The sequence below is a fragment of the Tachypleus tridentatus genome, chromosome 12 (genome assembly GCF_004210375.1).
Source record: "Tachypleus tridentatus isolate NWPU-2018 chromosome 12, ASM421037v1, whole genome shotgun sequence".
NCBI classification, from domain to species: domain Eukaryota; kingdom Metazoa; phylum Arthropoda; class Merostomata; order Xiphosura; family Limulidae; genus Tachypleus; species Tachypleus tridentatus.
Genome location: NC_134836.1, coordinates 136,933,558 through 136,956,819, shown reverse-complemented (window position 1 = coordinate 136,956,819; position 23,262 = coordinate 136,933,558). Strand labels below are relative to the sequence as shown.

The 23,262-nt window shown below is 33.5% G+C and overlaps 1 protein-coding gene across 15 annotated transcripts in view; it reads right to left on the bottom strand.

Moving 5' to 3' along the window:
* Positions 1-9,242: 9,242 nt before the first annotated feature.
* Positions 9,243-23,262, bottom strand: part of LOC143234822 (A-kinase anchor protein 13-like) — a 35,288-nt gene continuing 21,268 nt past the window's right edge. For 12 of the 15 annotated variants that reach the window (XM_076472470.1, XM_076472464.1, XM_076472471.1 and 9 more), the window contains 9 exons: positions 20,895-20,979; positions 20,077-20,202; positions 18,351-18,670; positions 18,055-18,170; positions 13,686-13,749; positions 13,460-13,534; positions 11,797-11,930; positions 11,024-11,225; positions 9,243-9,658 (listed from right to left, as the gene is read on the bottom strand). In XM_076472470.1, the coding sequence (XP_076328585.1) occupies positions 9,594-9,658; positions 11,024-11,225; positions 11,797-11,930; positions 13,460-13,534; positions 13,686-13,749; positions 18,055-18,170; positions 18,351-18,670; positions 20,077-20,202; positions 20,895-20,979 (1,187 nt within the window). In that variant the 3' untranslated portion in view covers positions 9,243-9,593. The other 3 variants (XM_076472467.1, XM_076472469.1, XM_076472478.1) reach the window with 3 other exon arrangements.

Genomic DNA, 23,262 nt, shown 5'->3' with positions numbered 1-23,262 from the left:
TTTATCTTAACTGTTTCCAAACCAAGGGTTAACTTTTTTTCATGTACACTTAAAAACAAACACTTTCTTCAAGGTAATGTCCTTTAAAATATAAGTTTATAACACAGCATAATTAATTATTTTGTTTACTGGATTATATAATAAATTGCACTATTTTCAGAAAGGTACACATTTCATAAGAGATATTGTTTTGTCTGGTAACAATATAATATATTCTGCAGAGAGAAGAACAGTGTACACTGTTATAATGTTTGTCAAACTTCTCTTGTTAATATCGTGTTTTCATTTCTTTAATACACACGCATGACGACCATTAATGTGTTTCTACAAACGTAGAAAAACAGAGGACTAAAGTAATGGAACCAATAAGTAGAACTGTTAGTGTTGGCGCTGTATGTATGTTTATTTGTTTGTTTTGTTGAATTTCACGCACAGCTACTCGAGGGCTATCTGCGCTAGCTGTTCCTAATTGAGCAGTGTAAGACAGTGGTGCACAAAGTCTGGCCCGCGACGAGCCGCCGAGTGATCCGCAATGTCCAACGGGAAAGTCAAACATAGAGAGTTCGCGCCTGGGTGAAGGTTAAGCTCTATAGAAGAATATGCATTAGATTAGATACTAAATGGTTCCATATTTATGTCAAGCAATAAAGAAAATTTAATAAGTAAATCTCGTTAATGCATAGGCATTTAATTATTGGCGCAATGACGTAATATTTCCGTAATTACGAAATATCACTCGTTCCAATTGTTCTTCAAGATTTACTTACGAGCCCTATTTTGATATTATTTCGTAACAAAAATGGCAGCTCATCGTAAAAGAAAAGTTGACAACGAAAACCAGCAGTTTCATGATGATTGGACTGTGCAATACTGTTTTGTTCAACAACAGAAGAACGTGATTTGTCTGCTGTGTCATTCGACAGTAGTAGTGATGAAGGTATCCAATATAAAGCGTCATTATGAGTCGAAGCATAAAGATTTCCACAACGTTGTTGATGATGTACGAACAGCTCGAATTGAATCTCTGTGACGATCGCTGAATCACCAGCAGAACGTTTTCTCAAAGCAGTCAGCAGATTTAGGTGCAGCATATGAGGTCAGTTACGATATTTCGTTGATGATAGCGAAACTTGACGACCGTCAACTGATGGTGATTTTGTCAAGCAATATATGATTACTGCATCGGAAAAGTTGTGTCCGGAAGCAGTTCGCAAGCTACAGACGGTGGCTTTGAATCGTATGACAGTTCAACAAAGAATTTCACACCTCTCAGCAGACGTGACAAGGCAGCTTACAAATAAAGCAGTCTACTTCTCTTTGGCAGCAGACGAGTCGACTGACATCAGTTCAACAGCACAGCAACTAGTTTTTGTTCGTGGTGTGTCGTCATCGTTTGATATCACAGAGGAACTAATCGGCATGGGTTCCATGAAGGGTCAGACAGCTCGGTCTGCTCTGTTCGAGGAGACAGTAGTATAGTAGTGTTTCATTGGATTTCACGAAACTGGTAACTGTGACAACTGATGGAGCATCAGCTATGACCGGAGAAAGTAGCGGGCTGGTAGCAATGTTGATGAAGCATCGAGGAAACCAAAACAAACAGTTGGTGAAGTTGCACTGTATTATTCACCAACAGAACCTGTGCTGTAAAGAACTTGGTTTTCAGGAACTGATGGCATTAGTGACGAAAACCATTAATTTCATCAAATCACGAGAGCTCAATCACCGCCAGTTTCTAAGTCTTTTTGAAGAAATTGATTCAGACTGTGGTGACCTTGTGTATCACTGTAAAGTACGCTAGCTGAGTCGAGGGAAGATGCTCAGAAGATTCTTGGAGTTGATTTATGAGGTAATACAGTTCCTCAGAAGCGAGAACAAAGACACAGAAGTGATGTCCATGACTGATCCAGCATGGCAAGCTGATTTGACCTTTCTGGTCGACATGACACAACACTTGAATGATCTGAATTTGAAGTTGCAAGGCAAAAATCAGCTTGTTTGTCAGCTTCCAAATTACGCCTCATCTTTCAGGACAAAGTTGCAGTTATTCTGGCAGCAAACAACATCAGGCAACTTCATGCACTTTCCCACTTTTTAGTCACAGCTACAGAAGAATCAGGACATTGACACACAAGTTTATGTTGGGAAGCTAGATACTTTGATCCAATCCTTCAACTCACGGTTTCACTCACGACTTTGACCAATGCAGATTGTTGATGAAACTTTTTGCTGATCCGTTCAGTGTGTCAGTGGGTGACTTTTCAGCAGAATATCAGCTTGAACTTACTGATCTCCAGGCATCTGATGAACTGCGTGCTAGTTACCGAGAAAACAGTTTGCTTGACTTCTACAAAACGTTGCCCGATACATTTACTAATCTGAAAGAGAATGCACTTGTCCACACCAGCATGTTTAGCAGCACGCACTGCTGCGAACAGGCTTTCTCGCATATGAAACTGAACAAAAACAACACTCGCAATCAGCTGACTGATGATCATCTGGAAGCAATCTTGCGTCTTTAAACGTCAAACATCAAGCAGAAGATTTCTAAGCTCGTAGATGACATGCAGCACCATCCATCGCACTGACATCGTGACAATTGACGTATCATAACATTTCTTAGAATAATGTGCAAACTCTTTGATCTAATCATTATTTGTGTGTTCTTAAATGTGATGTCCATCTTGTGTGAAACAACTGTGGGACGATTTTAATCTTCACTTTTGTGGCCCCCAACGGTTACAAGAAGTCTGTTTGTGGCCCCTTACTCAAAAAGTTTGTGCACCACTGGTGTAAGACTAGAGGGAAGAGAGGTAGTCATTACCACCCATCGCTAACTCTTGGGCTATTCTTTTTTTTTCCAACGAATACTGGGATTGATCGCGAGATTATAACGCCTTCACGACTGAAAGGGTGAGCATGTTTGGATTACCCTCGGATTACGAGTTGAGTGCCTTAACCACCTGATGTGTATAATACGAATGTTTATACATACAGAATATGTTTTCTCTTGTAGGAAAGTCACAACGGGCTTTCTTCAGTGTCGACCAAGGGAAATCGAACCTCTAATTTGAGTCTTGTAAATCCCCAGACTTATTTCCATCCCAGTGGGGAGCTACAATAGAAAGATAGAATATGTACAGAGAATAATAAATGTTATGGTATTACATTACGGTAACCATTGTACCCTTTTTATATTACGAAATTACACCACTGTAATACATACAGTAACCTCACCCCCCGCTAGTACAGCGATATGTCTACGGATTTAGAACATTAAAATCAGGGGTTCGATTCACCTCGGTGAGCTCAGCGGATAGCCGGATGTGGCTTTGCAATAAGAAAACAAACACACACGTAGAGTAACCTTTATACTATTTTACATTACGATAAGTTTTTCCTGTTCCACATTAAGGCATTACATTATTGTATTACATTACACTAAACTTTGTACTGTTTACTATAGTACATTGCTGATATCTTTGTACTGTTTTACACCACTGTATTATATTGGTGTAAACTTTGTACTGTTTTACACCACTGTATTATATTGATGTAAACTTTGTACTGTTTTACACCACTGTATTATATTGGTGTAAACTTTGTACTGTTTTACACCACTGTATTATATTGGTGTAACGTATACAGAGATTTGTCAGTTGTAAAATATTGACTTTAGCTGTTTTATACTCTGTGATTACGAGTGTAAACCCACTTGTTGACACCACTGTATTATATTGGTGTAAACTTTGTAATTGTTTTACACCACTGTATTATATTGGTGTAAACTTTGTACTGTTTTACACCACTGTATTATATTGGTGTAAACTTTGTACTGTTTTACACCACTGTATTATATTGATGTAACATATACAGAGATTTGTCAGTTGTAAAAAGACTTTAGCTGTTTGGTACTCTGAATAATAGTTTAAGTAATTCTTCATTTACATATATTTGTAACAAAATTACTTTGGCAAGTTACATGTTTGTGCAATGAAAACTCCCGAACTGTAATTGTACAAAAACATTTAGCATTGCCATCTAGCGATAAAAAATAAAACTGTTATGAAATAATGATAGTAATACATGTTTAAGCCGTGTTAATTGCTTTTCTTCTTACTGTTTTTCCCATAAAGATACGTGTAGTTTAAGAACAGAATATCGTTACTATCACGTATCATTTAAACTGTTATATCCTTTTTTAGAAGAAATACCTTCAACTATTACCTTAAAAAATATAGAGTAGCAAACTTTACTATATGCTCTTATTAATAATGAAACAAAATTTAGTTTTGATGCCTTTTAATGAATGCGAGTACCAATGTTTCATTCAAATAGTACAACATATAAGTTATATTTTTCACACTTACTTGTTTGTTTTCAAAATGTGAGGTTAATAAAACATAATTTGATATAAAGCATTACAATTTGCATTATTTTTAAAACGTTTTTGCCCTAGCAAAGGAATTATTTTTTATAACAAGAGATGGCACAACCATAGCATTTTCTTTAACAGAAAATTAATCAAAATGTTTGAGCCAAATACAAGTTAAAAACTTACTCGTTGCTTCAAATTTTATTTGTTTTCTAATAATCATTGTTTCGATTTTCTAAACTTTAAAGAAATTGTTGAAATTAATAAAGGTGAGTGTAATAAGTTATGGCAGAAGAAAAGAAGTTACCTAACTCATAAAACAATACATTTCGAGAGATTATTGTTGAAACACGAGCAATTAACACAGCATTACATCCACCACTATACTGGTACAGATATGTAGATGACAGAATTGCAGGATTCATATCTACAGAACACGCACTTAATTTTTTCAATCACATTAACTCTATACATCCCAACATTAATTTCACATGTGAACAGGAAGAAAGCAATCAAATATCATTTCTTAACTTCAAAATTACAAGAACAGATACACAATTTAAAACAGAAATCCACCGAAAAATCACCCATACTGGACTATACATTCCTTGGGACTCAGCACATGAAACAAAACAAAAACTCAATATACTAAGAAACCAAATAAACTCAGCCATAAAACTATGCTCACCTGATAAAATTAACAACGAATTAGACAAAATAAAACAATACTTCATCAACATCAATAAGTTTCCTCCATAAACCGTAGAAAACATTATACGCACACGCCTAGACAAACAGCAAAATCAACTAAAAGTAAATATATCCGTGATTTATTTTTTAAATCGTAGGACTTAAAAAACTGCAGTCGTGGCAGTTATTACATTGTATTTTATAAATAATGTTGGTGTGGTGTTTGTCAGTGTAGTTTTTACATATATATGCTCAAAAGAGTTTCTAATTGGGATATTTCAAAATGTATATTCATTTAAAAGTATAAATATATTTAAAATAAATAAACATCTATGAGTTATTTTAAACATAATTCTCTCTTTATTAGAAGACAAATTATTTTACTTCTAAATTCATATTTACAAACGTATTTTTCGAACAAATGTTCTGCTTTTCCTTGTAAAGCTTGCCTTACCTATGTAACAAATGTTCTGCTTTTCCTTGTAAAGCTTGCCTTACCTATGTAACAAATGTTCTGTTTTTCCTTGTAAAGCTTGCCTTACCTATATAACAAATGTTCTGCTTTTCCTTGTAAAGCTTGCCTTACCTATGTAACAAATGTTCAACTTTTCCTCGTAATGCTTGCCTTACCTATGTAACAAATGTTCAGCTTTTCCTCGTAATGCTTGCCTTAACTATGTAACAAATGTTCTGCTTTTCCTCGTAAAGCTTGCCTTGCCTATGTAACAAATGTTCTGCTTTTCCTCGTAAAGCTTGCCTTACCTATGTAACAAATGTTCTGCTTTTCCTCGTAAAGCTTGCCTTACCTATGTAACAAATGTTTTGCTTTTCCTTGTAAAGCTTGCCTTACCTATGTAACAAATGTTCTGCTTGCTTTACCTATAACAATACGAAGCCTCATATTGTTACCCAATATTCATAATGTTACTAAAACAATAGAGCGCCTAACATGTTTATGACACAAGTGTTAAGAACCAAAGCTGACAATGTGACTCTTAGGCGTGGCACTTACAAATGTTGAAAACAATTAGACATGACACTTAGAAATGTTCCTCTATCATGAACTGTATTTTAAAGTTTTATTTTGGTAACTCTCTTATTAGCTGAATAAAAATGTTGCAAGAATTATTCGCCGAGAACCAGTCGTTTAAAAAATGTTAACTTCTGTAAAAATGTTAGTGGATAGTAGGGCGTTTATAAACATCCTAAAGATATCAAACTTACAAAGAAAATTAAAATAAATAGGTGAGTATTGATACTATTCACATAATACGCAAGGTTCTTTATATTTAGAATGTACATATTTGTAGAAAACTGTATCAACTCTGAGAGGTTGATATGCAATCTGCGGATTGGGGACTCGAACCTGATCAACGAATATGTTCGTCCTTTCGGTAGTGGCAGTCAATTCCGGTTTCAGTTGGAAAAAGTATCCCATGTGTTGACGGTGGATGTTATTGATTAGGTGCTATACCACATAGCGACACATAACATAAATTACTTCCGAAAATCGATAATACGCAACACAAGATACCAGCCAACATTTCAACTTCAACTATAGAGAGATAGCGAAATGTGATATAACGTTTCTGAAAACAATAGTTATCACCTGTTTATACTGGAATTTCTTTTAATATAATCATGAAAGAAGAGAAAAACGTAAAGCGGGAAGTTAAACTGGTTGTTTATTGTCTATATTGGAATAGTTATTCGGTTAACTGATCTAAAATGATTTGCTTTTGTATTTTTATAATGAAAAAGTCACAAAACTTATCTTCAAATATGCATTCATATTAATTAATTAATTAAACCTCACTGGTCACTATGCTATACATCCGTTTATTTACCACTTCAAATATCATTTACGTGAACCTTCAATTCCGCTTCATGATAAAGGTTTGAAAGCACGAGCTCACGCAGTAAAATGTATTGTTAAAATTTGTTAGAGCAGTTTATGTGCCAAAAGGAATTAATCTCATAAATATTGTTTTTTTGAGTAATAAAGTAATAATACTTTTGAGTTTATTATGTACAAGCGCACATTACACATTCACGTTACCTTGGCAAACATGGCGTTCAGTGTTTTGAATACATAAAAGACAGAATTATCTTTCGCGATGGGTCACGGGTCAAAGGGTCATTTCATCGCGTTTATTCACTTGCATTAAAAAATTTTTTATTCATCTACTATTTTATGAATTTATGTTAATAAGTTTGGAATTAAATTATATTTGAAGTTTGAATTCTAACCTAGTTAAATTCTTAAAAGTAAAACATTTTGTGTTAAAATTTGGCCGTAACTCAAGTTCTTCATCCACATGATTCCATACAACCACCCTTTATGTCTTCCATATCACCAGTGAGACCACCTCTGGTTCATCTTTTCCTGTTCCATACAACCACCCTTTATGTCTTCCATATCACCAGTGAGACCACCTCTGGTTCATCTTTTCCTGTTCTCACAGCATACGTGCCATTTCACTGACAACATTATAAAGAGATCTTGCAAGACTGTCCAAGGATTTCATTTTGCTAGTTAGATTGTCCTATTTTCTTGTTAAATAATATATCATTATAACTTGATAAAAAAAAAATTGGCCTTTCAAAAAAAGCACTCAGGTTTCCATTTCATTTTCATCAAGACTTTTGAACCTACATGTTTTTAGAACATCAATCATTATAGGTTGGATATAGGATGTTATCAGATAAAACTTGATTTTTCAAAGGTTTTAGACACGTTCTTTGAGCACAGCCCATCTCCAAGTTCAAGATGAAGACAGAGACAAGTGATGACATTCAGTGACGCCAGTGATGTAGAAGTGCATTTTTGTTCCCTTACATTTTTCTCGGAATGCACCACATCATCCAGTTTTGTAGCCGACTCGGAATGCGCCCATCGTCCAGTTTTGTAGCCGACTCGGAATGCGCCCCATCGTCCAGTTTTGTAACCGACTCGGAATGCGCCACATCGTCCAGTTTTGTAACCGACTCGGAATGCGCCACATCGTCCAGTTTTGTAACCGACTCGGAATGCGCCACATCGTCCAGTTTTGTAACCGACTCGGAATGCACCCCATCATCCAGTTTTGTAACCGACTCGGAATGCACCCCATCATCCAGTTTTGTAACCGACTCGGAATGCACCCCATCATCCAGTTTTGTAACCGACTCAAATGCACCCCATCATCCAGTTTTGTAACCGACTCGAAATGCACCCCATCATCCAGTTTTGTAACCGACTCGAAATGCACCCCATCATCCAGTTTTGTAACCGACTCGAAATGCACCCCATCATCCAGTTTTGTAACCGACTCGGAATGCACCCCATCATCCAGTTTTGTAGCCGACTCGGAATGCACCACATTATCCAGTTTTGTAGCCGACTCGAAATGCACCACATCATCCAGTTTTGTAACTGACTGTTCAAACACCAATGTCCATTTCTCCACCTGACTCCATGTTATACTAGATGAAATAATCATTTATCACATCATTCATTCTTTCCTTCTGACGGTGACACTAGGCTTACTACATCACCCGTTCGTATTTTATACAAGTCAAATAACTGCAAATAAACACCTGAAACACGAGCTGTACGTACATATGTAAAATGAAAACCATCTTAAGCACATTTATAATTTAAATTGTCTGAAGAAAACATAACATGAAATTTATACAATAAATGAAGTCTAGCATATTATTTGTTTTACTAAATAGTTTGAAGGCAACCTTTTTGCAGTTGCTATGAACAAAAGCATATATTTCATAACAATTTAAGACCCATCCCTAAAGACTACGCTATTACATTAAAATCAGTCAATGGCTTTTACCACGTTAAAATACTAGTGACAAAACGAACTAAACAAGTGATGAAAACTTTCATCTATAATAATTTGTGTTTCCAGTGTAGTCGTCCATGCTTCCTTATAGCAAAGCCACATCAAGCAATCTGCTGAGTCCACCAAGTGAAATCAAACCCCTGAATTTAGCAATTTAAATCCATAGACTTACTGCTGTACCAGCAGAGGAGGGGGGATTCCCCCTGTAATATCAGGGGAAACTGTGTACTGAAGATGTTCAAAAATTACCTTTTTAACTCCAATCACTATAAGCTATTTGTTCCATTCAACAAAGGTTTCTACACGAAAAAAAACAATTCAAACAAGTACTGCAATCATTCATACAGCATGTTATTTATTTCAAAACTATTAAAAAAACACTTTATTAAACAATATACAATTTTTCAAATATCTTCCATGGACAAGATTTAGGCTTATAGTTTTCCCTTTTTGAGGAAACAAGGTAATGCTACAACATGATCCATATTTGATACGATTGACGTACTGGTTCTCCTCACTGAAGTTACAATCTAGTGAGAGACATAAAACGTTACACTCCAAATCATTGCATTCTTTTGTTTTCTCTCCCCTTGAAATTCAAACTTTGGGATCTCTTGGCTATAAACGATTTTTAATTTCTTCTAAACAGAGAAAGCATCAACAAGCCTTAGTTTCTCTTTACAAAGTCATCACCTGTTGTCACCATCACATTCAATATCTGGTGATGTGAGTGACCTTTTTTCCTCTCCTATTTCTATAAAACAAAACCAAATTGATATTATGTTCACAGTAATTGTTATGTCAGAATAACAGTCTAGCAAGCAAAGTGACTTACACGCTTACCAAATACTCAACAACAATACTGGTAAAAACCTGAATAAACAGAAGAATAGAGAAGTAATCTTAAAATTTACCAAATCGTTTTTTCACTGTCGACCCTCTGTTTCCACACTCTACTGTTACGTTTCACTGTCGACCCTCTGTTTCCACACACTACTGTTACGTTTCACTGTCGACCCTCTGTTTCCACACACTACTGTTACGTTTCACTGTCGACCCTCTGTTTCCACACACTACTGTTACGTTTCACTGTCGACCCTCTGTTTCCACACACTACTGTTACGTTTCACTGTCGACCCTCTGTTTCCACACACTACTGTTACGTTTCACTGTCGACCCTCTGTTTCCACACACTACTGTTAAGTTTCACTGTCGACCCTCTGTTTCCACACACTACTGTTAAATTTCACTGTCGACCCTCTGTTTCCACACTCTACTGTTAAGTTTCACTGTCGACCCTCTGTTTCCACACTCTACTGTTAAGTTTCACTGTTGACCCTCTGTTTCCACACACTACCGTTACATTTCATTAGGGAATATGAACACTGATGAGCCCATTGTCATTTAAACTGTGTGAAAAATAAAGTGGTGTACACTTCACAAAATATCTTTAATCATATGTTAGTCTTTCTTCAAACAAAGACAAATTCTGAGAAGTAATTTATCATTTTCTTAGTAGGCAGTTCATTCCTTTCCTTATAACAAAGAACAATTTACCTAAAGCTTCTCTCTAACATTATGAGAAGTACACTCGCATTAGTAAACACATGCATACGTGCAATGTGAGTGGGGCAAAACAAAGTTTTACTTATACCTGTAGCATGGATACTATAGGTACACAACACCTACCATAAAACATGGATACTATAGGTACACAACACCTACCATAAAACATGGATACTATAGGTACACAACACCTACCATAAAACATGGATACTATAGGTACACAACACCTACCATAAAATAGGTAATAATTCTGTACTTCATTTGAAACTTAACAGTGTTAATAATGTACTAACTTATAATATTAAACTAACAAATCAGTGGTTGTTTTATTATATAAATAATATCTATATATGTGTAATTCTTTTCATTTATTTAAATGTACCCACTAATTTACAAACTATACTTTATTATTAATATCAATATTTATCAACTTTTATTACGGTTTTCCCAATATCACAAATCTTACCATACACGTAGTTTACCATATCTTTAATTGTAAAGAAAACGCATCATTTTTTATCAAACAACTAAACCCTAATGAAACAAGTTCTACCTGCTTCTTGAACAGACAATCCTTGTGAAAAAGAACCCGCACAAACTGGACTATTAGGTTTGTTCTTGTTAGTACCGGATGAGGGAACGTGAAGGCTGCAACAGTGACGATGTAGTTTGCGTAACAGATAGATTTGTTCTCTTGATGCACGGAGCTCCTGTCTCAGCTGCTTTTGGTTTTCCTCTTTTTCTGTTACAATAGCCTGAGGGATGCGAGAACCTTTACTTAACAATAGAAGTTTTAACATGAAATATGACCTGTAAGATTAGTAAACATTATAACTAACTGTACAAAGACGATTACTGGTTAAAGACTCAAAATTATTATAATTTTATATCATTAAAATTCATGTAATAAAAATTATTAAAGAGAAATGATCAAAATGACAAATAAATTACACTAACACACAAAATTTATATTATCTGTTTGTAATTAAGCACTACAGGCTATCTGTGCTGCATTCACCACAGGTATTGAAACCCAGTTTTAAGAATTACATCTACATGCTTACCACTGGGGATAAAGCATCGATTAATCAACAACCTAGTAACAAAAGAAGAGCCTTACAAATTATGAATTATTCCATGTTATACAGAAAAGCACAAACAAACTGTTTACCTCTTATTTCACTTTATAATAAACAGAGTTAATTATCACTTCTATAAATATTTAGTTGAAAACTAGAATATATATACTATCCTATATTTATATGTAAATTTCATACAACCATAGAGACAGAAAATACTAAGTGAGTTTTCCCTCTTTCCAGTTACCATAAGATGAGTTAGGTGTTTGTTCAAAGCTACAGAAACTGTTTTTAGCTTTTCAGGTTGAACACCTTGGTAATGAATGAACTGTCTGCTAACTGTTGGAGACTCATTGGATGTCTGTTCTCCACCATTACTCTCTGAAGCAAAAAACAAGAATTAAACAGAAAGTCTGTTACAATATTCTTATAAAATACAGCTACAAGTACTCTTATGGAAGTGTACTACAAGTATCTATCATAACCTGAATTTGTACAACTTATCTAAAAAGCTTCAATACCCAATAGAACTTCACTTCTTAACTAAAGCTTTGGCAAGAGGAAGCTATAACTTGGTTCTATATTTTGTTAAATACCTTATGAATAAAATAAGTTATTAATTCTATGTATTATAAACAGCTTGTGGATACAGGTCCAAATAACATTAAGTTCAACATTATTTTCATTCAGTAATTCCAATAACCAGCATGTTTTATTCATGTTTAAAATATTTCATGAGCAAGTTATTTTACAATTAATTTGATGCCAAAACAAAAAGAAAATAATTTAGGAGTATTTATTGAAATAGAAAGTCTAATTAGAAAAGAAAACAATAATTTTATTTTATTTTATTACAAAGCTTTCTTGCTACGATATATTATGGATTTAGGCTCTACTGGTACAATTCTAGTTAGATAGTTTTGCATTTCACACACACGAGGACCATCTGCACTAGTCATCCCTAACTGGACAGTATAAGACTAGAGGTAAGTCAACCAATCATCACCATCCATGGCCAACTCTTGAGCTATTCTTTTATCAAGGAATAGTGGGGTTGACACTCCTACAGCTAAAAGAGCAAGCAGGTTTGGTGCAACAGGGATTCAAACCCCTGACCCTCAGACTCAGGGTCACATGCCTCATGTCGGACCACTACTGTTTAAAGTGCAATTATAAAAAGGAGTTGTCTAAATTAAACCTAGACTTCTACATGAAACTTTATTTACACACATACAGTGACATTTGGTTACAACTACTGTACACAGAACTTATGAACCATTCTGCCACTATGGAAATTTAAATTTCTATAAGCACTGACAATAAAAACTTGTAACCAATACCTTTGTAACACAATTAACAAGGCTTTTCTCAGAGAAGTTGATGGGTATACTATGTGAAATAATTACCCAAAGATATGCCAATATTTACTACCAATTTAAGGTTATTTGGTTTTGGAAAAGGAAGGTAAAAAGCACATCAACCAAGAGAATTGAAAATAAAGAAGTTCCCATCATAAAAACAAAATCAGCTTTGGAACATATTTAACTATAATATGAACAAAACATTAGGTTTAATTATTTATCACTTATTAAAACAAAATACATTTCATTTCAAAAGCTCTTAAACAGGTTCATTGTTTTCTTTATAATTTTTAATTAAGGCTTCAACTAAACACATAACAATTAAACAAATTATACAACTTAAATAAATGTTAATATAAAGATACGAGTTAGAGCACTAATTACAACATCAGTCAGATATGTAACAACTAGCTAAATCAGACAATGAAATAAATGTAGATATAACAATATAAATTATACCATTATAAAAATCATAAGAGACAGCATCTGATCTAACACACTTGTAAATATGTTTCTGAAGGATGTTTTAAAGTTAAAAACATTACCTACCTTCTACACTGGAAGTAACCACTTTGTCTCCTGTAACTCTCAATGGTTCATTTAACAGTTCTGAGAGCCGATTTGCTATTAAAAAAATTTAAACCCAGTCTTTCAAACTTATAAATCCTCCAAATTAAAAGCCAAAATAAAATACAATTTTTACAATTTACGAAACAAAGAAAAACAATGAAAAACAACTGTCAAGTTTTAGTGAAGCCATCAACAACACAAGTACCTTGGTACATGCATGCCTCAACTAATTCTGTAACTTCTTTTGGTTGTTCTAGATTGTTAGCTATCTGAAAAAAACAACAACAAAATAAAGATGTAATTTAAAAAGAATAACCAATCATCAACACTGAATAAAACAACTAAACCTCTTATAATTTTACAACACCTTGTATATATTGTCCTTATATATTGTGCAATGTTAGTGCACATTTTAAACAGTTGTATCAGGATAAAAGAAAAACTGACCCCACATAATCAACTGTGTTTTAAATCTTAAAAATTTCAGACTATACAATTAGTTTGTTTTTTTTAGATAAAATATCAAAATGACATTTAATTGTACAACTACTAAACTAATCCTAACAAATCAGGTACAAAGTTCTGTCTAAATCAATATTCTAATCCAATCATACTTCATAGGTCTGTACCAATATCTAACTATAAATTACTCTTACACTAAAAAACCAACACAGATTCAAAGTTCTATAAAGAATAGAAAAATGGAAACTTCTATTTGAATAAAGCAGAGGCCACCCTATTTTTGAAGGTTATAATTATCGTATAGGTGGAATTTTCTCATTAGTTTTGGTGTAGTTGAAACAAAGTCTAAAAGTTTAGATTAATTGAATAAAATATTTATTTACCAAAACTTACACTCAGGTTAAGTTGAAATAAACCTACTAAACAAATTAAAACATTTGGTTTAGAAAGGTTCATTACCATGGAAGTGGTTAAAGAAAAACAACAACTGGTCAGCAAGACTGGCAATTTCAACGCTACTTTTGGAGATGAAGTAACAGTACTATATTGATTTTGTTATACCACAAGTAGGAATATCACAAAACTTAGAGGTCTTTTGAAAGGTATGTTAGCAGCTAGATTATACACAAAGTAAATAATTAAAAAATGACAGCTATACAAAAGCAAAATAAGTTTTCTTTTCATCTAGCTGTCAGTCAGAGGAACAAACAGATAACTATTGAAGAACTAGACATTTTTCTTGTATAAAGTTAATAAAAACTACTTTATAAACAACTCAAAATAAACAACTGGCATGCACAAAAAGGGAATAAGGAATCGTCATTCAATTAGAAATAGTTAATGGAACAATTTATCCAAACCAACCAGACCAGCACGAGTCACTGGTAACTTGTAAGCAAAACTTAACACTTTTGTGGTAACTTGTAAGCAATACTTAACACTTTTGTGGTAACATGTAAGCAATACTTAACACTTTTGTGGTAACTTGTAAGCAATACTTAACACTTTTGTTGCTCTACTCATAGATAAACAAACTATGAAATTCCAAGTTTATTGTTTAGATACAATAATTATAACTGTATGTTGGTTACTACTTGCCACAAATGTTTCATAGTTGATTGAACCGTCAGTTTGTACGTTAAGTAAACCAATTACTTTTGCACTTATTTCTGGAATTTGTAAAATATGCAACATTTCTGATATTGTAAACTAATAATATTAATAATAAGAGGTTTCACTATATTATTAATTCTCAGAACACATAATTGCCAGAAAACTTTCTTACAGTTAAAATAAAGGTTTCAGTTTTCCAACAACATATAAAACTTATTAACAAGTGACAGAAACAATTTAAAAAGCCATAGCTAATCAGTTAAACAGTAAATAAGTATTGATTTCAGAGTATCTTATTTAGACAATTGTTGTCACTAAAGACACACACAGCGCTGTGCAAAAACTGTTATAATGAAGTCACAGTACATTTCAGGCTACTTTCAAAGAACAATGGAAGGTAAATCACAGCTGAAACAAACTCTTAATTTTCACACTTATTATGACAGAGACTCTGTGAAAGTTCGAGTTCAGTAAACAGTTTTTAATTTTCACACTTATTATGACAGAGACTCTGTGAAAGTTCGAGTTCAGTAAACAGTTTTTAATTTTCACACTTAGTATGACAGAGACTCTGTGAAAGTTCGAGTTCAGTAAACAGTTTTTAATTTTCACACTTAGTATGACAGAGACTCTGTGAAAGTTCGAGTTCAGTAAACAGTTTTCAGTAAACAGTTTTAATTTTCACACTTAGTATGACAGAGACTCTGTGTAAGTTCGAGTTCAGTAAACAGTTAATATTTTGGGTCACTATTGATTTAATGAGTGCAGACAGTCTTACAGGTAGAGTTGTAACATTTTAATGTAGTTAAAGTTCGAGTTCAGTAAACAGTTTATTTTGGGTCAGATTTTATTCCAAATGTATCTAATACACTCATAAAATCTCTTTGGAAGTAACCTTTGATTTGCCATATGTTTGATTTATCAAATCTTAGATCGACTCAGTTAGGTTGATATGGGGCTCTGTGGGACATTGTATCATGATAATGACTCCAGCAGCTTCTTTCTTAGTTAAATCATTTCTACACAAGTTGGATGAGTGTTTGGGATCATTATTTTCTTGGTAGTAGAATACGTTATCTATAATATACAAGCCACTAAGTATAACATGATGAATCAGTATCTCATGGTACTTGTGCTGGTCTAATATTCCATCTGTTTTGTAAATATCTCCTGCTACCTCAGCAGAAAACACCCCCACATCGTCACATTGCTTCCACTATGCTTAATGGTTGGTGATACACATCAAGATAAGTACCTTTTACCTTTCTTTAACTGGATGTACAATCTATACTTTGAAGTAATACTTCAAACTTAGGCTCATCCATCCATAATACCCTTTCCCAAACATCAATAGTACAGTTCTGCAAGTTTTAGCAAATTTCAGTTTCTGAGCAATTTTTGGAGATTGAGGTAAAAGTTTTACAACTGTTACACGACCAAATATTCCATTTTCATTAAGTCTTCTTGACACTGTAGATAGGGACACTTTTCTGTCATGTTTGTATATCTCATGCTTGAGGTTTACAACTGTTACACGACCAAATATTCCATTTTCATTAAGTCTTCTTGACACTGTAGATAGGGACACTTTTCTGTCATGTTTGTATATCTCATGCTTGAGGTTTACAACTGTTACACGACCAAATATTCCATTTTCATTAAGTCTTCTTGACACTGTAGATAGGGACACTTTTCTGTCATGTTTGTATATCTCATGCTTGAGGTTTACAACTGTTACACGACCAACTATTCCATTTTCATTAAGTCTTCTTGACACTGTAGATAGGGACACTTTTCTGTCATGTTTGTATATCTCATGCTTGAGGTTTACAACTGTTACACGACCAAATATTCCATTTTCATTAAGTCTTCTTGACACTGTAGATAGGGACACTTTTCTGTCATGTTTGTATATCTCATGCTTGAGGTTTACAACTGTTACACCAAATATTCCATTTTCATTAAGTCTTCTTGACACTGTACCAAATATTCCATTTTCATTAAGTCTTCTTGACACTGTAGATAGGGACACTTTTCTGTCATGTTTGTATATCTCATGCTTGAGGTTTACAACTGTTACACGACCAAATATTCCATTTTCATTAAGTCTTCTTGACACTGTAGATAGGGACACTTTTCTGTCATGTTTGTATATCTCATGCTTGAGGTCAGTGACAGTCTTCCTTCTGTTCTCAAGACAACATAAACTAAGATACTTAACATAAGTACTATTCAGTTTAAGTGTTCTGCCTTTTCCTTTCCTATTTTCATATTTACCTGTCTCAGTCTCACAATCCAGGATGTACTTGATAGTGTTCTGGGAGCATTTCAAGTATGCAGTAATTTGTCAAAGAGTTCACCAGCATCACAAAGCTTGTACGTGAACCCTTTGCTCTACTGACAATTATCTATCTTTCTTGATCTGTGGTACGACAACAAAATTTAATATATGGTGTTAAACTTCTTATTTATTTATTCTTTTAAATCAAGGTTTATTTTTGGAGTGCTATTAAATTGATTTATTCTATCACATAGTGGTACCATATTCTAGCTTGTTTCTATACACTTAAGACACCACTTGGGGTATTGTGACAGTTGTTTTAAACCACAATTTTGATCAGTATATTAATTTAAGTAGAACCCTTATGACATACACTTGGTACAAGTATATTGGAAGTCTAAAGAATAATAAGTATTCTCACCCTGGCTCATTCATTTGTCAACAGGGATCAGTGAAGTATTACCATAGTGTTGAAATTTACATTCTATATTGGTATGGAAGAATTAGTCCCACAAAATGGAAATAATCATTAAATATTTTGTTGTTCTAAGAAGTTTACACAATACTGTACTAGAGAAATATTACTGAAAAATAGCATTATAAACGTTGGTTGTAGCTAAAGTGACGTATTTTCTGAACGTACTGAAAATATAGAAACACAATGACAGTTTATTCAAGTATCAATTTCTATAACGAAAAGTTAAAAACCATTCCCCACCTCTCCACCACTCCCCACCTCTCCATTGAGAGGTGGTAACTGAAGGAAATGTGCTATTATTTCTTGCTTCTCACTTAAGGTATCTGCTATTTCTTGGTCTTTTCTTCTTAGTTTTTCTAGTAAAATACAAGAAATTTCACACTATTATTATAACAAAGAAGATAAAAATAATTGTTTTATTTAATGTTAAACGAAAGATTAAAATTACTCAACGTTTTCTTTCTACTGAAAACCTAGAAAAAGGTTATTTATTTTGTGCTTTCATTCAGGACATGAAACAGTATACCAATAGTTACCTATAGGGGTCACTACTCTCTTTGCAGTTTCAATAACAACTCCCTCACTAATTTTAACTTCCCACGGTTCAATTAACCGAGGAATGTCAACAACGTGATAAGTTTCCATTTTCTCGAAACTTTTTCTAGGTCTTTTACTATCTTCTGATTGGTTCTCTTTTACTGGCGATTTTGGAGACTTTTTTGAAGGAACAGAAGCACTAGTATGGCTGGTACTGTTACAGTTCTCTCTACTGGAATCACATTCAGGATTAAGGAGAACATCACCACTTTCCATTTCATTGTTTGTTCTGCCAGTTGGTTCCTTAGATGGTGAAATCCTGGTAAATAATAATAATAATAAATTTCTTAAATGTCACCATTATCAGTGTTTGATGCTTTAACATACAAGATAATAGAACCTATATATCACTGCTTGTAACTTCCTTTATACGAATTCACTCATTTATACCTTAGAATTCACTTTTAACGCTTAATGGTAATTGTTATATTGATAAGAAAATATAGTGGGTGAATGTGACACTTAGAATCACCTATTGTATCACCACTGATAACCTAATCTGAAAATATTTTATCTCTTCCAAAATCCATATCTTCTACCTAAAACTTAAATAAATATGAATTATCTTATCTGACAAAACTAAACAACTTAATAAAGATTTAAAAACCTTCTATATTATTTCTGTTTATACTCTTCCATCACACATTAAGAGTTTGAAATGTTTTTTTAATCACTGAATTTATGATAAAGAGAAGAAAAGATTTATATTTAAATCACAAACAAACATAATCACGTGTTAGTGTATGCAATAAAAACAACTTTAACTGATACATAAAACTTACAAATAAAGTATGTAACAGGTCACCTGTGTGAATGTTCAAAATGTATCATCTATTTATAAATAAAACACCACAAATACATTAAGATACACCAAGATAGAAACAATTAATTATTATGGTTCTTTTAACCATACTATTATAACATGACATTAGTGACTAATGTCATACTTGACAAGTACCAAGATTACAGATGAATTACATCTAAGATGCAAGTGTAAACCATGCAGTTACTAGCTTCAATGTAGTGTACATCAAAGCATCAAATTGTGCAAACTTTATGTATACATGAGTACGTGTAGACATGGGAATAAACTTGTACTATCTTAACTACAGCTGAGGACTAATAGATCATTTATTCACATTATTAATTATCTTTGTACTTTGATGATTTCACAATATTCTACTATAATACAGAGTTACAAGTTTTGGTTTAACTTCCAAACATGAAGGCAGCCTAACAAATATTTTAATAGAAAATAACAACATGGCAAATCGTTTTTTGTAACTTGTGTAAACATGCTTTGAAAAATTAGTAACAAAATGGATGATTACAAAAGAAATTTGATAAACATTACCAAAAACATTTCATTCTGCTTCACAATTACACTTCTATGTCCCTCAAAGAAATCACTAAAACAAAACAGTCAAGTAATTTTATAATCACCTCATGTCCTGAAGTTTACACTAAACATAAACAGAATAAAGTTTATTAAACAACTGAACTTGTGTAACACTGTCACAAGAGAAATGTTTTTGAAACCAAGGAAGAAATAGAAAAAAAATGGACATAAAAACTAAGTTTGTTGAAGTTGACCGTTATGTCAAACTTGACCATTACATTTGTTTCGGACAAAGTAATGTGAGTAAAGCGTTAAAACCTGCTTACTGTTTGTGCCTTTTCTCTAATTCTTCCGTTTTCTCAGATTGTAATGATGGCAGCATTTGTTGATTGGAAGCTTGTACAGTTTTCAGTTTGAAATTCTCAACTGTAGCAGTAATATGTTGTAACCAGCTGATAATGAATGGTGACATTTAACTTTTAAACCTTCAAATATTGTTACACTTAAACAATTTAAGTTCAAATTATTCTGTTTACATATTTAAACGAGAGCCCTGTAAGTAAAAAACAAAATATAACAGAGCAAAAACAGAAAAGGTAAATCAGCAAATTAACAGATATTTTTAATCCGATAAATAATTTGATTCAGTAACTGGAAAGGTTCAATTTTTTCCTCAAAAAATATCAGATTTTTACCTCATTAGATTAACTAGGTAGTTTGAAGCTTATGATTTCATCACTTGGTTTTTGCTATTTTGAAAAATGTAGAAGAAACTAAAAGATTCAATAAAGCTCTTTATGCCAGGTTCTTTCAATCCATTTTAATTTTTTGTATAGAACTTGTCTTTTAAAACTAGCATTTTAAAAACCTTGATTTAAAATAAGTGAGCTATCCTAGCTCCACCTGTTATATGGTACAGCAATACAATATATACTTTTAAAATTCACTTTCACTGTTGATAAATGTTATTGAAAAAAACCAATTAGCTGACAAATATTTTACAAAATAAATATCAAGATATTAAAAAGTACAGAAAACAAATAAAAATAAGTTGTCAAACACTTGGAAAAGGAAAAATAAATATAGTTATTTAGGAAAATATTGTAAACATATAAAAGAAGATATTAACTTTGATGTTACATACAGATTTTTATCAGAGGGAGAAGCAGCAACAAACTCATAAATAGAATGTTGTTCAGATGTCGAGACTAGAAAGAAACCTCTTTCTTCTGTGAAAAAGAAAAAACATTTTGTTTAAAACTTGAATAAATAAATTAAATATTCAAACTAACCCTTTTTTCTCAGATTGAATGTAAATGAAACTAAGCATCAGAATTTAATGTCACCCAATAAACACCATCAGAACTGAATTTCATGAGATGTCATGGGTCACATCTTTAATTTCAAAATGTTTTCATCTGAATTCGCCTTCAACGGCTATTTATTTCTAATTTTCACATATTTCAACTTCAATTGCATTTTCTGCTTTTATGACTGCACTAATATTCACATGCTTATTTATCATGCCAAGTCATATGCATAACAGTTTTATATCTTGTACCTTTCTGCAATTTATTTTTTAATATGGTGTTGGGAAAGAAACTCGTGCTTCGTGTGCGAAACATTTTATTGGTTGTGACGTTATAAATGCACAAGGTTTACAAGACGTACAGACACTATCGTATATTTAGTTATTTAAACATTGCCTAAATTACTCATGTAAGAGTTTAGGTTCAGAGTGAACCTGTTGGTCATGAGGTTGGTTGATTTGGTAGTTAGGCTCTGTGCCAAACATCTGGTAAAAAGTTAAAATAAAAATAAATTTACTAAAGTTCATAAAAGGAAATTAAGGTAAAACAAAACAAATTTTTAAAAAAAACATAAATAGCATAAAACCAATATTTACAACTAGTCTACAGCAGTAAAAGAAAAACTACAGTAACACAAGTTGTAAAGGACTTCCTGCAGCATACTTGTAATTATCATATCTCACCAGAAAGACTAACAGGCAAGTACAAAAACCATCAGTCACCTGAACTTGGCCTTTCGAGTCCTGGTTCAGAGTTATTTGATGTTATGGCCATTTTCAAAAAGTAATAAAAGTTTTAAAACACATGGAGCAAAATTTTAATAATTCCCAAGGATGACTGATGGATAGTTCAAAACTAGTATTTCAAATAGCAGTGTTGGTCACCTGAAGTTGGCCTTGACAGTCCTGGTTTCGAGTTATTGGACGTTTTGGCCATTTTCTAATTTCAAATCAAACCAGACGTACTTTGATTCTTAAAAGGGAATCACACTAAAAAGGTCTAATCCATAAATTTTAAAAACGTAAGTGGCATTAAACAGATTAATGGCCTTTAAAAAACTAAATACATTTCCAAGGTGGACAGCGTCCCCATCACCAGTAACACTGTCTAACGTTATGAACAAACCTTGGAACAGAACATGTGTAAAATGGTACCATCGTTGAGAGTCGTAACGACGGCAAGAAAGTACAATGTGGCTCATTGTGACCTGAGTGTCACACAAACTACATATTGATGCACCAGTTCCAGATAAAAGAAAACAAAGAGTTAAAAATCTGTGACCAATGTTGTCTAGTTAGAACAACTTCCTCTTTCTAATCCTTACAGAAGCAAGACGGCCAAAGTCCAATATAAGGTTTTATTTGGAAGAGCTTGTTTTCATGTTGCACACTCCAAGTCGAATGCCAGCTAGAACAGACAGCGGTGATAGTGCCAGAGCAGATAGATTTGGCTGCAGTGTCTGGGAGCTCCTTCCTGCACATACCAACATGGCCCAGTATCCAGAAAAACTGGACAGAAGTAGATGTTAAAGAGAAATGGGCCAGTCAGATTTGAATATCAGCAAGAACAGGATGTGAACTAACGTGAAGCAATTCCAGAGCCAGTAGAGAACAAAGTGAGTCAGTATAAATAGTGCAGTTTGAGTACTGCTTAACTTCTATGTGATCCAGGACAAAAGAAATGACACAGTTCAGCAGTGAACACAGAATCTGTAGAGGGAATTCTCCGCTCAACCACCAAACCACAACAAACCATGGCAGAACTCACACAGCCACCCGAGTTCAAACCATCTGTATAAATAGGAATGAAAGGATGGTTCGAAAGATATTCAGCAAATAATAGACAATATTTCCAATCAGGAGTGTGCTTTTCTCAGATGACTTAAAGATAGGTCACATTTGGGAACTGTAAGAAGCCATGGTGGGATGAGCTGACTAGTGGATACAGCAATGTTATCCATGGACAGACGCAATTTATCTAACTGTGCCTGGATAACAAAGGCTAAAAGAAGCAATGGCAGATCATCTGTTCTGAAAAAGTATGGCCTGCCAAAGAAATAAAACACAACCCCAGGTGGGATGCTTTGGTAAGAAACAGTGGCCACATGCTGATCAACCAATAGTGCCATCCCTCCATGCACTCGTCCATCACACAGCCATCACAAAGAAAACCACTGAAAGGTTACTGTATCAGCAGGTTTAA